Source organism: Colobus angolensis, unplaced genomic scaffold (assembly GCF_000951035.1).
Source record: "Colobus angolensis palliatus isolate OR3802 unplaced genomic scaffold, Cang.pa_1.0 Scaffold13, whole genome shotgun sequence".
In the NCBI taxonomy this organism is placed as follows: Eukaryota; Metazoa; Chordata; class Mammalia; order Primates; family Cercopithecidae; genus Colobus; species Colobus angolensis.
Window position 1 is genome coordinate 5,183,038 of NW_012114252.1, and position 16,320 is coordinate 5,199,357.

At 43.9% G+C, this 16,320-nt stretch overlaps 1 protein-coding gene and 1 long non-coding RNA gene across 2 annotated transcripts; one reads left to right on the plus strand and one right to left on the minus strand.

The window, feature by feature from the left end:
• Nucleotides 1-6: 6 nt before the first annotated feature.
• LOC105505838 (serine/arginine repetitive matrix protein 1) lies at nucleotides 7-1,780 on the minus strand. The gene is made up of 2 exons (XM_011933794.1): nucleotides 1,723-1,780; nucleotides 7-1,576 (listed from the first exon to the last, which is right to left on the minus strand). Exons 1-2 carry the CDS (start codon nucleotides 1,760-1,762, stop codon nucleotides 303-305), a joined length of 1,314 nt encoding a protein of 437 aa, XP_011789184.1. The 5' UTR covers nucleotides 1,763-1,780; the 3' UTR covers nucleotides 7-302.
• On the plus strand, nucleotides 969-4,530 carry LOC105505837. The gene is made up of 2 exons (XR_001000819.1): nucleotides 969-1,708; nucleotides 1,956-4,530. It is a non-coding gene; the product is annotated as an uncharacterized LOC105505837 (long non-coding RNA).
• The last annotated feature ends 11,790 nt before the right edge of the window (nucleotides 4,531-16,320 follow it).

Genomic DNA, 16,320 nt, shown 5'->3' on the forward strand with positions numbered 1-16,320 from the left:
CGCCTTGAGCGCAGGGTGCTCGGCGTCTGCCACGCCGCCCAGGCCGTAGGGCACCGGGAAGGCGAACTTGTCCTTCTTGAGCAGCGTCTTGGGCTTGCGCCGCGGCCGGTACTTGTAGTCGGGGTGCTCCTTCATGTGCATGGCGCGCAGACGCTTGGCCTCGTCGATGAACGGCCGCTTCTCCGACTCCGTGAGCAGTTTCCACTCGGCACCCAAGCGCTTGCTGATCTCCGAGTTGTGCATCTTGGGGTTCTCCTGGGCCATCTTGCGCCGCTGAGCCCGCGACCACACCATGAAGGCGTTCATGGGCCGCTTGACGTGGTCCACTGGCTTGGACATGCTCTCGCCCTGCCGCGGCTGCAGCCCGCCGCCGCCCGGGCCCTCGCCCTCGGCCCGGAGGAAATCAATGTTGGCTGCCCGCGGGGACCCGCTCGGCCGGCCGCGACTCGCCGCGCCCCACGTCGCGCCCCGGCGTCGCTCCCGGCCCGGAGGAGGGGGCTGGAGGACCAGCCCAGGGCCACGCCGCGCCCCGGGCCGCCCTGGTGTCTCCGTCCGAGCGCTCGGGCAGGTTGTGTCTGGGACACTCTAACTTCTCTGCGGTGCCCCCTTCCCGCGGCGGCAGTTGGCCCTTTACGTTCTTTGGGTCCTTCGTCTCCAGTGGCGTTTGCTGGTGAGCTCCTGCAGGTAGCGGCGGCCGGGCAGAGCGCTCCTCCTCCTCGGTCGTTCTCTCTTAAATGCAAAGCGTCCCCCAAAGTTGCGTCGCGGAGACTCCACCAAGTTGAGCCCAGGAGCCCGCCGCCGCGTGCTGCCAAGTGCCAAAGGGGGCTCTTAGCGGCTGGAGTGTTTGGGTTCTCCTCGGTGACTTTCTCATTTGACAGAAGCAGATGGGGGTGGGGAAGGCGGGGAGGTGGCCCTGGAGGAGGAAGAGGAGGGGGAGGCGGAGGAGTGTCCAGGCGTGCCACGAGAACGCAGAGCGCAGCAATGGATATAAGTACAAATACAGGAGCACCAGCCTGTCTTCTAGGCTCCGGGCAGGGTGCGCCGATGGGAAACCCCCAATCGGCTGGCTGGTTTTTTGTTTTTTGTTTTTTTTTTGCAGGGGGGGAGCTGTCCCCCCCCCAGCACCTGCCTCTGGAGTGTTCCTCTCCCGCTGCTGGACTGACGGGTGGGGCGAGGGAGGAGGGTGGATAAGGCTTGAGCAAGCGTGAGTCGCCCAGCCTCAGAGGAAATTCTCCCGGCTCGCCGAGGAGCCGCGTCCGACCGTCCCCCGGGCCATGCCAGCTCCGCTCACTCCTAGCCCCTTCAGACGCGCCTGCCGACTTAGGGCTCCCGGAGCTCGCCGGTCGCGGAGGGCAGCGCAGCCTCCACGCGGCGCCGCAGGCCTGGCACCGGCCGCGTCCCCGCCTCGCTCTTCTCGGCAGCCGCCCGGCACTTGCAACTAACTTCGCCCAAGTTTCCTGCGCCGCGGCGCTCCTCTCCGCGCTCCTGGGAGCGTGTGCCCGCGAGTCCGCGACGTCCGGGGCCCCTCTGTCTTCGGGGCTGCGGCCAGAGCCGAGCCGGCGCAGGGGCGGAGGTGCTGGAGGAGAGTTAAGGAAAACGCGCCATCACCTCAGTTCGCAGGTCCGCGCTGGGGGCAGCTCCCGCTCTCCCCACTCCCGCGGCGCAGGGGGGCCCTGCCCAGCCCAGGCCGCCCTCTGCACCGGCGCAGGTGAGTGTGGCTACCTGCGTGTGTCCGCGCCCGGAGCCGGCACTGGGTGTGCATGTCCAGCCGCGGCCGTGTGTGTATATCTGGGGGCCTGCGGAGGAGGTGGAGCCCGGGACTCCGGGAGGGAGGAGGGATCAGCGGAGCCGCCTCCCGCTCCCACACCCCCAGGACCTCGAATTAACAGATCCCCTCCGTCCCCCGCCCCTTCCCAATCCTCCTCCTCCTCCCACTCCTTTTCACTTGAGAGCAGGTTTAGGCGAGTGGCGAGTCCGGAGCGCGCCGCGGAGTCTGCGCACTGTTTGGCGTTGGCAACCCCTGGTGTCATCCGGCTACCCAGGCTGGCCCGGCGCGCAGCTGCCCTGGTTGCGGCCCTGGGAGCCTCGCCGGGAGGAAGAAGACGGCAGGCACGAGTAGGAGAGCCTCTCTAACTACGGAGGAAGACGGTTAAGCTTGGGGAAGGGGAGACTCACCCTTGAAAATGTTTGAGACTGTTTCTAGCAAGAAAGTGCTCATTTTCCTTGGAGGTCCAGGTGTTGCTTGCAACAGATGCTTCTCGCATTTTCTTGCACTGGTGATGCACTCAGTCAGAGGTAGTGGGGTGAAAAATAGATCAGGAGGGAATAAGGACACTCTTGGCAACCTTTCCGAAAAAGAGCTAGCCCAGGCTGAGAGTATGCATCCTTGACTGACTGTTCAGGTCTTTAAAAATTCTGTTTTGTTTGTTTGTCTTTTGTTGTGATCCTGGTCGCCAGAACCATCTATATGCTGATCTCTTTAAGGTACAGTTAACTTACAGTGTCTCACATGCACAACTAAGGTGAAGGTGTTTAAAATCAATAAGTGTAAGTAGTTTCCCTGGAAGAGAGAAGTAAAACGTACCAATCACTCAATGCTGGAATATTTTTATGCTAAGCATAATTTCCTTCTTTAGTAGTTAGAGCAGTTTTTTAAAAAAATAGTTGACACGATGCAGAAGTCAAACAGCATGATTCTGTTTCAGTATTTTCCTCACTTCTTGGTATGCTGCAGCACACTTAGAACATGAGGTTTTATTCACATGGTGGCCTGCCCTTCAGGGAGAACTTGCTTGCCTTCTTTCTTTGGCAGTTTGGATTTGACCTAGCCCTGTGGTATGTGCAAGTAGGAACATCTACAAACGGTTAACTCTTTAAGTCTTCCTATGATTTATGTTCAGTTCATTCAGATGCACACACAGACACAAAAGCTTTGATTGTAATTATGAACGTGAATTAAAACTGTTTCAGGTCATCAGATTTATTTAAAAGTTAGGCTTGTTTTGTTCATTTTAATAAAAGAATAGTGACTTAAAAATTACAGTCGTGATAACAGAACTGTGAACAGCAGTGGCATGTGGTTTGTGTTTTTCTGAAGATGTCATATTGACAAATGCTTATTTTGTATCAGTTATGCCCTTGCATTGTTAAAACAATTGGACTGATTTCTCCAGAACCATATTCCTTTACAGGCTCTGTAAAGACACTCTTGTCAGTCACAGACTCTGGCTGGAGCAATGTGAAAACACTAGCATGTGTAATTACATAGACTGGAATATTAAATATACTGTTTTGTGATAATAAACTACAAAATTATCATCCCTGAGCTTTTCACCTACTGACGTGTATAATAGGTTTGAGACAAAAATACTATACACTGGCACACAAAGAACATATGTATATATAGGGCACAAGACATGAAAGCTGTTATTCACTAAATATTGTGAATAAAGTTAAATCTAGTCGTGAAAATTATTTTGACACATAAAAAGGGAGGATTGTGAAAATGTGTTTTGTATTAGTTAAGTGATTTTATACTCTTCAAATTTAAGTTTAAAAATCTACTGCAATAAATTATTACATTAGAAGGAAATGTTTATATGTATGATTGAAATGTATGCTTATATGTACAATATCTTATAGGAATAATATATGTAAAGTTCCTTGGATATAGTTTTTCCGGTATACATTTACAATATTGTCTGTCTAGTGATATTAAATGAGCCAAATTTGAATACTCTCAAGTCCAAGAATGTTGAACTGCGGGAAACAAAGGTGTCATAAGAAGAAAATTACTATTTGTGTGCTTGTCTGTTCACCAAATGAATCTTCCCACATTTCAAAATAGGAAAGATTTGGTTTCAGTTTTTGGCTTCTAGGGGATCAATATTCTTGGCCTAACCCTTCACAACCAAGGAAACAGCCCTCATAATCATCCATGCAGTAAAGAAAGGCAACGTGGCATCGCTGTTATGAATCAACCTTCACACCTCTTGCCTGAATCTGGTTGAGCTTTTAACAAAGTAAATTTTCAGGCCATTTTTATTCATATGTAGCAAAATGTAAATTCACTTTTAATTTCCTCCTATCTTGTGCTTGAATTGATAGAGGCATATTTTTATTCTTGCTCAGTTTTGTCCTAAAGATGAAAAAAAATCCCACCATATAGGAAATGGAATAGTCTGTGTGAATGAATAGTGAAGCAAAATAAATTGAAAGAGAATTCGTAAGTTTGATGGGCTTTATTTTGGCAACTCTTGATTGTAAACACCTAAAGAACAGTATAATTTGATTAGTGTAATTCGTGTGGGTCTGTATTTCCCTTGTGGCCACGGTGATATCGGTGATCACAAATATATCTAATCAGAAACTGAGTGACACTGCCTCCAAAAAAAGTTGTGGACCTGTGTAAATTCAGTTTTCTCTTTTCTCCCTTCAATTCTCCCCAGAAAATAGTCTCTTTTCAATTCTAAAACTTTCACTAGGAGGCAGCAATGAGATTGTTGGGGAATAAAAAATACCTTGGCAACACGACAGGCTGGCTGGCTTGCTTTCTCTTCCACAAGGGAGGGGAGAATACTTGGGTCCCAATGTGAACAGAATCGTTTTCCCCCATCGTTTCATCCTCCTCTCTCTCACTGGATTTTCACTCAGGTGGCTCACTGTCACATTTTTCTAGAACCATAGGGATGATAAAGCAAAGCAGCAAGCCAATGGGGTAATGAGAGGTGACTAGATGGAAGTGATGGGCAGTGAAGGTGATGCCTTCAAAGTGCAGAGGCCGAATAATCATTCATGCACACTGAGAGCTGGCAGCTGTTGTTAGAGAATGTTGGGGATCTGTTCTTAAGCAAGTACAGTGAAAGAATTCAGAAGCTTTCATACCTGCATAGAGAGGTGACATAGCCTGTTTGTCCTGTTGAGAAGGAAATGAGAAGACTGTGACAACAGCCAACCCTGAGGCTTTTGTCACAGTTCTGTGGTCTCACTCCTATTAGCCCCCAAAAGGGGGAAAATCCCAAACACATGATCTCCATAAAGCCCGAGAGACAAGAGCTGTCTGAGGTCAACACTAATCATGGAAAACAGTGGCTGTCAGAGTGGCCCTTCCCCAGTGCCTGCTAATTTTTTATCCTTTTGAGATTTCTAGCCTTTTATTCTCACTGTTCCTGCCACACTTAAACCTCTGCATCGTGTTAACTATTTTTTTAAAAAACTACTCTAACTACTAAAGAAACTGGGAATATACAGATCAATCATGGAGAACACCTTTCCTCATGTCTCCTGAGCAGGGCTCAAGCAGGCTGACATTTTCAAAAGGAGTCTTACCTAGAGGACAGAGCGGGAAAAACAATGTCAAAAACAGTCCCTTCTTGCCCTCCCCTCCTAAAAAAAAAAAACCTCAGAGAAAAAAGACAATACAAATAATTCAAAACAGACAACTTCACAAAGTACCTATGTCAAATCCCAAGAATCCTATAAAGGCGTAGTTTTCTTAGGATAAGAGTCTTTTTTGTTTTGTAAGTGAGAGGGAGCTAGTCTTGAACAAGACTAGAAATGAATGAGGAGGGTTGGACAGTGAGGGTGTCATTGGCCTGTGTAATGAAAACTTCCAGCCTTCTGTAGCTATTACATGAGGAGACTGGCTTTTGGTAGGGTGGGGTTCTCCTTGTGAATTTCATCACCAACCATGCCCCTGTTTATTTTGAGAAAGAACAAACCTGAGAAAGGGGGTTCTCTTAAATATCCCAGCAGGGTGGTAGATAAGCCATGCTTCTGTTTTTACAGAGGTCACTCTGACTGTCCCCTCTTCCAGCTTCTGGATTGCCCAGCCCTGTACTTTCCTACCACTCAGATTCAGGTTCCTATCTAAGGACGGGTCTGCTTTAGAGCTCAATTGCTGAGCGGCTCTGCTTCTTAAAAGAATAAAAAAAATACATAGCTATCAGTTATTGAGTTCTTAAGATACCACACCTTTTGCACACGTTATTCTATTTAACTTTTAGAAAAACCCTATGATGTAAGCATTACCATCTCCAATTTGCAGACTGGGGAATGAAGCCTTAGAGGAGATGAGTAACTTGCCTAAAGTCACACAACCATAAGAGGAAGAATTGGGATTTGAACTAAGCTGATGTTTTTAACCCCCAGCACTTAGACTCCCAGTAGAAGGCTCAGCCTCTTTCCAGCTCAGATTCCCAATTCTATCTATTTCCCCAAGCTTTCTGTGACTCACTCAGCGCCCACTCCCTCTGTGAGGGAGTAGCCCAGTGGCAATCTCTCCAATAAGGCATTCCAACCCCACATCAACGACACCCCAATCAGAAGAAGCAGTTTCTCCAAGTCCCATCCCTGCTGTTCTGGGGCCAGGCCTCCCCTTGCTCATGTAGCCCTCAGCACAGCTTTGGTGTCAGCTGCAATCCACTATCACTTACTCCCTAGACCTCCCACTGCAAACACTGAACAATTGCCTGCCCTGAATAAACCCAATCTCTACCCTTTCTCTGATAGCCAAAGGCTGCTCCAACAATGTTATCTAATCTCAGTCTTTATTTTCTCCCAACCCTAGTTGTCTGGCCTTTCCCTCCCTTTCTACCTTTCTTTTGTGAACCCCAAGTACACAAAATCAGTTTAATCACAGTTCGTGACTCATGATACACTCTCATAATTGGTCTGTCAATGGCCTAGTTTTCTTTAGTTAGTTATATTTAATAATTTAACAAGTGCCTTTATGAGTCCACCACTCAGAATAAAACCTGCCAATAAACCTATGTATCTAACTGAACGATCTCTCCAGTAAACTCTCCACTCGCCTTGCCCAACCCAATGTAGCTATTTTCATTCCATTGATTTTTATACAGTTTTTCATCTAGATGTATGCTTTAAAAATGTTTTTATTATGTTTTTAACATGGAAGTTTTCATAAGCTAATTTTTTTGTATGTAATCTTTATTGTCTATCTTTTGTATATAATCTTTATTCTATAACTTTGGATTCATCAATGTTACTGCATGTCACTGTAGTTTATTCATTTTAGCTGCTACTAATATTTGGTTGTGTAAATATACCACAGTTTATTGCTTACTGTCCTGTTGATGAGCATGTGAGTTGTCTTCAGTTTTTAACCATTGTGAACTGACTGCTATATGCATTCTTGTTTGTGTCTACTGTTGGACATGCATACAGGTGAAAAGCTGTAAAAATGGGAAACCCGCCTAGTGCTGTGCCCTTTTTCCAAGTAGATCCCTTTGAGTTTCTGTTCACTTTTGATTTTTTTTTTCTAGGCATTCAGAGGTTTTTATATTTTTGTCCTAAGTTTTTTATTTATAGGAGGGTTGGGCTTATAGGAGCCATTTCTGTGTTACCAGCATCCATCTGAAATTGATTTTTATGTATAGTATGAGGTTTGACATTTTTTCCATATGGATAGTCAATTTTTTAGAACCATCAATATTAAAAATTGCATTTTTATACCGCTCACGTGTGCTACCTTTGCCCTAAATAAAATGGATGTAAGTTGGTTTCCGAGCTATTTTGCTTTATGTTTAAATTTTTTCTATTTTTGCCCCATATTGCACTATCTTAATTCTGATAAGGAGCAAGTCCTCCCATCATTTTCATCTTATTCAAAACTATCTTGGCTATTCTTGGCCTTTGCATTTCTATATACATCTTAAAACAGATTGTCAGGTTCCAAATACTCTCTCTCTCTCTCTCAAAACAAGGTCTCGCTCTGTGGCCTGGGATGGAGTGCTGGGGCATAATCATGACTCACTGAAGCCTTGACCTCCCAGGCTCAAGTATCCTCCCATCTCAGCTTCCCAAGTAGCTAGAACCACAGGTTTGTCCCATTACGTCCACTAATTTTTTATTTTTTTGTAGAGATGGGGTCTCTATGTTGCCTAGGCTGGCCTCGAATTCTGGGGGTCAAGAGATCCTCCCATCTCAGCCTTCCAAAGTACTGGGATTACAGGCGTGAACCACCATTCCTGGACCCAAATATTCTTTAAAAACTGATTTTTTTTTTTTTTTTTTTTTTTAGACGGAGTCTCGCTCTGTCGCCCAGGCTGGAGTGCAGTGGCGAGATATTGGCTCACTACAATCTCTGCCTCCTGGGTTCAGGCAATTCCCTGCCTCAGCCTCCTGAGTACCTGGGATTACAGGCACCCACTACCACTCCAACTAATTTTTTTTTGTATTTTTAGTAGAGACGGGGTTTTCATCATCTTGGCCAGGCTGGTCTTGAACTCCTGACCTCGTGATCCACCTGTCTCAGCCTCCCAAAGTGCTCGGATTACAGGCGTGATCATTTTTTAAGAAACTTTTTAATTAAGACTGCTATAAATCTCTAGGTTGATTTAGGGAGAATTGACATCTTCACATTGTTAACACTTCTAATTCATGAATTTAGTATCCTATTAATTTCATTGTTCTGCGGGGCATGGTGGCTCACGCCTATAATCCCAGCACTTTGGGAGGCCGAGGCAGGTGAATCACGAGGTCAGGTGTTAGAGACCAGCCTGGCTAACATGGTGAAACCTCATCTCTACTAAAAATACAAAAATTAGCCTTGCATGGTGGAGCACACCTGTAATCCCAGCTACTCAGGAGGCTGAGGCAGAAAAATCGCTTGAACTCGGGGGGTGAAGGTTGCAGTGAGCTGAGATCATGCCATTGCACTTCAGTCTGGGCAACAGAGTGAGACTCCATCTCAAAAGAAAAAAAAAATTCCATTGTTCTTTCATTTCTCTCAGTAATATAGTTTTCTGGTAAAATTCTTACACATTTATAATTCCTAGGTTTTCAAAGTATTTTTGATACTACTACAAATTGCATATCTTTAATGATGGTATGTTTTTAGATTTATTTTGTTTTTTTGAGATGGAGTCTCACTCTGTCACCTAGGCTGGAATGCAGTGGCACAATCTGGGCTCACTGCAGCCTCCGCCTCCTGGTTTCCAGAGATTCTCCTGCCTCAGCCTCTGGAGTAGCTGGGACTACAGGTGCCGGCTACCATGACCTGCTAATCTTTGTATTTTTAGTAGAGATGGGGTTTCACCGCCGTAGCCAGGCTGGTCTCAAACTCCTGGCCTCAAGTAATCTGCCCATCTCAGCCTCCCAAAGTGCTGAAATTACAGGTGTGAGCCATAGCGCCATGCCAAGATGATATCTTTTTTTAAAAGATAGTGTCTTTTCAAGAATTTTATTTTCTGTTTGTTGCTGGTATATAGAAATACAATTAATTTTTGTATTCAGACTTTGTAAGTAGCTATCTTGTGAAACCATTTTTATTTTATTTTTTATTTTTTGTTGTTTTGAGACAGGGTCTTACTCTGTCACCCAGGCTGGACTGCAGTGGCCTGATCTCTGCTGCCTGCAACTTCCACCTCCTGGATTCAAACGATTCTCATGCCTCACCCTCCCGAGTAGCTGGGACTACAGGTGCGTGCCACTAGGTTCTGCTAATTTTTTGTATTTTTGGTAGAGACGGGGTTTCACTGTGTTGCCCAGGCTGGTCTCGAACTCCTGGGCTCAGGCAATCCACCCACCCATCTTGCTCTCCCAAAGTGCTGGGATTGCAGGCGTGAGCCACCACACCCATCCCCAAACCATTTTTACTTCAAATAATTTATTTGTAGTTTGTTTTTTTTTTGAGATTTTCTATGTACAAAATCATATCATCTGTGAATATGGCGAGTGTTCTTTCTTCCTTTCCCATTCTTAAATTTTTTAAAATTTTTCTTGCCTTACTGCACTGTCTAGATTCTTCAGTTTGTTGCTGAACAGAATTCGTGATGGTAGGTGTCTTTGTCTTTTTCCTGATCAACGTATGACATAGCTGGGGGTCTCCTTACTCTTTTCAGAACTTAACCTAGTCCAGCCCTGGTCCCACTGCCACTCAATCACATATATCTATGCATCCTCCTGGAATTATGCTTGGTTATGCTTTTCTTAGTTTAGAGAGTTGACTAAACAAGTCATCCAGTCTTTATCTCTAGAACAAGAACTCCACCTGGTTTAGTCCATGAACTCCGAACACTAAAGGAGTAACTCCTTCCTTAGTTCCTCCATCAGCTTAGCATAGATTTTTGCCAGATATAATTGCTCAGCACTTGCCTGGTTATGGTATTAGGCTATTTGCCTCAGCTTGGTTTTATGCTGCTGTGCTATCTGCATCTCACATTAGGAAACATGGCCTCGGTACCTGCACCATTAGGCACAAACTCCAGAGTCCGTGTCACTGGGCCAGTTTTCTGTAGTTTCTTCCACTACTTCTGGAGCACGTGACTGCTTGGTTCAGCCTCAGTGCCTAGTGTCTTGAAAACAAGCCAAGACCCGCAATCACTGCACATGCTCCAAACATTTTAAATGGGACATTTGTTTTACCCAACAGCATAGTGTTCCCTTTCTCTAGAGTCAGGGTAAAAGAACCCATGAGCAAGCAAATGCCGTAACTCCTCCTAATTTTTGTAACTGGAATGTAATAAGAGGACACAAGACAGGAATCCTGAAGTATTTAAGAACAGTGATTACTCGGATAGCAATCTGCACCTAATCATCCCAGCTGCCTGAAAAGTTAACTCATGACCTCAGTGGACTTATCACCCCCTGGTATTTGTAGAGCCACATTGTAATTTAGTGCTTTGTTTGTGCACTAAAGTGTTTCTATATACTAACTTCCTAGTTGACGTGTCCTTTTGTTCATTATCAGCCGCCAAATTCACATTCCAGTCGGTTGTCAGGAGTGGCTAGACTCGCTGATCATAGGCAAGCCTGCAGCACTGCTTTTCAATACACTTTTAAAATAGTATTTGATGTTTATGCATGTATATTGTCTACCAGCAAGTATATCTATTGCTGTCGAACAAAGCCCTGGATTTGATTTTTTTTTTTTTAAATTGTCTTTATTTACTTGAGGCCCAAGGGGGCATTCATTGTATCACAAAGCTGGCTTTTTAGCAAAATTCTGACTTTACTATAAGGACACGTGGCAGTGAGTTAAGGGACTAGCAACAACCTGACAGGAAAATACTATCGATGGATCTGTTAGTAGTAATATGGAGTTGCTTTTTCTTTTTCTTTTTCTTTTTTTTTTTTGAGACAGGGCCTTACTCTGTCACCCAGGCTGGAATGCAGGGGTGCAATCTCAGCTCACTGTAGCACTGACCTCCCAGGCTCAGGTGATCCTCCTTCCTTAGCCTCCCAAGTAGCTGGGACCACAGGTGTAGGCCACCACACCCAGCTAATTTTTGTATTTTTTGTAGAGATGGAGTTTCACCATGTTGCTTAGGCTCGTCTTAAACTCCTGAGCCCAAGGAATCCGCTTGCCTCAGCCTCCCAAAGTGCTGGTATTATAGGAGTGAGCCACCACGTCCAGGCTGGAATTGCTTTTTCTATTAACCTTTTCTGACACAACTTCAAGAGGCTGAGTTGACTAGTTTCTGCTTCTTCATATGCTGGATCACCTATTATTCTAGTGCCAGTACGTCTTGGTTACAATTGTTAACTCATATGTGTTTCCTTACTTAACTTTAAACACCCCAAGGGCGGGGACCATATCTTACTGATCTTTGTATCTCAGCACCTAGCAAACCTCCTGGCACCAAATAGGCACTCAGTAAATTGTTGATGAATGAACGAATGCATCAACTACATGCTCTGAGTCTGTTTGTGCACAGCCAAGGAGAAAGGAGAGGTTCAGGACTTAACCTCGTGATTCAGACATAGGATTATTAAGCTAACCTTAATTAATTAATTAATGTTAATGAAGTCTAGAGTAGTGCTGGAAATGAAATGACTTAAAACAATGTTTCTGATACCCACAAGTAATGCTCCCACGTTGTTGCCTCCTATCATCAGTATAGTTCAACTATAATCTGCTCTACCTCCCGTCTTCTACCAAACAGTTTGGTCATTATAGAACTCCTTAATTTTAAGTTGCTATTAAGGATATCTGTAACAAAGGCAACAGCTTTTAAGTTTCCACTATAGAAATTGTTCAGTCTTGCTGGGCGCGGTGGCTCATGCCTGTAATCCCAGCATGTTGGAAGGCTGAGGCAGGCAGATCACCTGAGGTCAGGAGTTCAAGACCAGCCTGGCCTACATGGTGAGACCCCTGTCTCTACTAAAAATACAAAAATTAGCTAGGTGTGGTGGCAGGTGCCTGTAATCCCAGCTATGCAGGAGGCTGGAACAGGAGAATTGCTTAAACCCAGGAGGTGGAGGTTGCAATGAGCTGAGATTGCGCCATTGCACTCCAGCCTGGGTGACAAGAGTGAAACTCTATCTCCAAAAAAATAATAATAGTACTAACAAACATAATAATAAAAGAAATTGTTCAATCTCTGTATTTATTTATTTGTTTACTTATTGAGATGATGGAGTCTCGCTGTGTTGCTAGGCTGCAGTGCAGTGGTGCCATCTTGGCTCACTGCAACCTCCGCCTCCCCCGTTCAAGCGATTCTTCTCCCTCAGCCTCTGGAATAGCTGGAACTATAGGCGTGTGCCTCCACACCCAGCTACTTTTTGTCGTTTTAGTAGAGATGGGGTTTCACCATCTTGGCCAGGATGATCTCGATCTCTTGACCTCACGGTCTGCCCGCCTTGGCCTCCCAAAGTGCTGGGATTATAGGCATGACCCATCACACCAGGCCAATCTCTGTTTTAAAATGTACCTTGACTATAAAATGAAAATTTATCAGAGTAAATTAAAATATGCTTTTGTATTTTAATAAAATGACTGGAATAGCAACGTGACTGGTGACTGTACATTTTCATGGGATACTTTTTAAAAATTACATTTTTTTTTCCTTTACATGCCGTTACTGTGAATAATATAACTTCTACTCTGAATTCTATGGACCTGCGGTGATGGAGCTTAGGGAGCTCTCAGGTGTGCTTAAGGTGTGCTCATTATTTTTGTTATGATAGCCTGGGATGACTATTAGAGCTCAATTTCCAAAAGCTCCATTTGATTCACAAAAGAGGGGCTTGGGAAGAGGGCAAGTGATGGAGGACTTAAAGATTTTGTTTTGATCTTCTGTTATGGATTGAATTGTATCCCCTCTAAAGTCATATGTTGGAACCCTAGAGTGGCTGTACTTGGAGACGAGACCTTTAAGGAAGTAGCTAAGGTTAAATGGGGTCAAAACAGTGAGGCCCTGGTCCAATAAGATTAGTGTCCTTAGAAGAGGAGACACCAGACAGCTGAAGTGCTCACTCTCTCTCTCTGTCTCTCTCCGTGTGTGTGTGTGTGTGTGTGTTGTGCATGCGTGTTTGTGTGTATGTCCCCACTCAGAGGAAAAGCCATGAGGACAAAGCAGCCATCTTCAAGCCAGGAGGAGAGCTCTCACCAGAAATCAAACCCTGTGGTACCTTGATCTTGTACTTCTGTCCTCCAGAACTGTGAGAAAATACATTTCTGTTGTTTAAACCCTATAGTCTGTGGTATGTAGCAGCCTGGGCTAAATATTACAAACTTCTATGGTGTTTGAAGTTTTCCATCAAAAATTTGTTTTTATGTTACTTTTGTCAAAAAAAAAAAAAGAAAAAAGCTAATAAATGTAACTCCCACCCACTGATAATTTAGCCCCTCCTCACCTCCAAAATGAAGCTTTTCACTCTGGAGCAGGTATTATCCTCAAATTTTGCTGGCTCCATTTATAAACACAGAATAGTGTTAGTGGCATAAACTGTCAGAACTGGTGATGCTTTAATCTTTTGTCTTAGACAAACAGAGGTCTGGGATGCTGGGCTGGGACTGAGGTGCTCTAGATGGGAAGCTGAGGCAGGGATCTTCGAGACAGAACTATGCTTGGGTGAACTCTTCAATGCACGGGGTGAGATCAAAGAGGGAGAATTTGTAGGGGGTGGGTCAAGAAAACTACCATGAGCATTCATTCACACTGTACTACTTTTAAAGAATCAGTCTACAAGGAGTTGGAATGACAGGCTGATGCTTAACTGGGTGAATCGTTGATTTTGTGTTACTGTAGCAATTTAATTTATTGTAGAAATTACTGAAAGCAGCAGAAATTACTGAATGCTCAATGGCTACAGACTTTATGGTAGATTAAAGATTGAGGCAAATTCTTTGTTGTTTCTTCATTGAGAGGTGAATTGTAATAACTCACTTGAATCTGGGTTGCCCTAAGCGACTTGTTTGATCAAGATAACACTGCAACAGGTTGTCATATGGGACTTCTGAGTCTCAGTTATAAGAAGCTTTGCAGTTTCTACCTAGGTCTCTTTGTCTCTGGGAGTCTTGGGCTGCCATGGGAAAATTTCAACTATTCTAAAAGTACCTATTTAGAGAGGCTTCTGATACACAGTACCTGTTTATTCAAGCCTTCTAGCCATTCCTGCCAAGGTGCCAGACACAAAAGTGATGCTGTTTTAGATCCTCCAAAGAGCTCATCCACCAACAGAATACCATCAAATGATCTTTGTCGTGCTATATGAGACAGAAGAATCACCCTGCTGAGCCCTGCCCATATACCATACCTGTAAAATAAGGAGGTATAGTAAAATACTTGTAATATTAAGCCATTAAGTTTTGGCATAGTTTGTTATGCAGCAACCAATAACGAGAATAGAGTTATTACAATTAACAAAACAAACCAGTCTACTAGTTTGCAAGTTGATTCTGTTGAAGGCTCCTTAGTTCTTTTTAACCCTGAGGAGCCAGATTTAATACCAAGTAAAGGGAGAAAACATACAGTTTGTAAAGTATGTAGGAGGAGACTTTCTCTTGATACAAGAATAATTGCTCAACAGTTGGAGAAATTCTGTAGGTGACACCCCACCCCTTATAAAATTATACAGTTTTGGGTGGGGAGGATCAGGGACAAGTTAGCCAGGAACCCCTCAGCGTGGCTGGGACTCTGTTGTAATCTCTCCTGGTTCCCAGTAATGGCTCATATTTTTTAATCCTGAAAAAAATTAGCCTTTTGTTCGTCACTGCCTAGATAGAAATAAACTCTCTTTTCCAGATTTTCTGGGAGTAGCCAGTCAGGCACAAACTTTTACTTTCCTCAAAGAGAGACAAATTTTCTCTGATCACATATATCATTTTTCACGTGTATGACTGATTATAGCTTAAGGGAAATTTTTTTAAAAAAGAAATGGTCCAAATCTGAAGTATTAGACTATTATAATTAAAAACACAAACACACAGAAATATAGTATTTTATACTCCTTGGTAATATTTGTCTATTGTTGAGGGGATTCTGGAGTCACTCAACATAGTCCTAGTTTTAGAGGCTATGTTCAAGACTACATCCCTTTGTCTTTTCAGGCTCATAATTTCTAATTTTTAAAGTTTTGAAATATATATGGATAAATTATCTTCATTAGACTGAGAAAATAGAATGTTTTTACATGAGGGCCAGTTACACATCTAGTAATGATAGTATTTAAAAGAAGAGTAGAAGCAGAAGACATTGCTAGAGGACACAAAGTTTTACTGAAAAATTAACATATAATAACATACTTCAGTGATGTTTATTCGGTGGGGTTTCATCTACTTTGCTTTAGGCATGGGCTTTTTGCTTTCATCTCTTTTAGGGAATATGTTGCTTAAGGAAAATATTAGTAATGTCTGCAGAGCTGGGTTAATAAATTCCATTGCTGACTGGACTCCTTACTTAATCTGATAAATCAGTGGTTTTGTGGTTTCTGAAATCAGCAGAGCCCATTAATTAAAATACATACTGCAATTAATGTTTTTAATTATAAACACTCCAAATAAAACATTATCAGAGAGAATAAGTAATATATGCTGAGAAGGCGGTACACTATACAGAACAGCACAATATAAGGAACACTAAACTGGAAATCAAACATTCTGTGTCTGAGTTCCACCTTTGCTTGATGCTAGTTGCCAGCTTAACTTCTGCAGTCCTAGTCTTCCCATATGTAAACTAGTAGTAATAAAACATCTTCAGGCTAATGCACAAGAATATGATAATTAGAATAAAATGAGGCAATGCAAGTAAATGATAAAATGCTATTTCTTTTATTTTTTGTTTTGTTTTGAGATGGAGTCTTACTCTGTCACCCAGGCTGGAGTGCAGTGGCGCCATCTCAGCTCACTGCAAGCTCCGCCTGCCGGGTTCATGCCATTCTCCTGCCTCAGCCTCCCCAGTAGCTGGGACTTAAAAATAAGTGCCCGCCACCACGCCCACTTATTTTTTTTTTTGTATTTTTAGTAGAGACGGGGCTTCACCATGTTAGCCAGGATGGTCTCGATCTCCTGACCTTGTGATCCACCCACCTCGGCCTCCCAAAGTGCTGGGATTACAGGCGTGAGCCACCGCGCCC

Coding starts and splice junctions, on each gene's coding strand:
- LOC105505838 (XM_011933794.1), bottom strand. CDS start 1,762: ATGCACACCCAGTGCCGGCTCCGGGCGCGGACACACGCAG. Junction 1,577..1,722: donor CCGGGCGCGGACACACGCAG/GTAGCCACACTC, acceptor ACTCTCCTCCAG/CACCTCCGCCCCTGCGCCGG.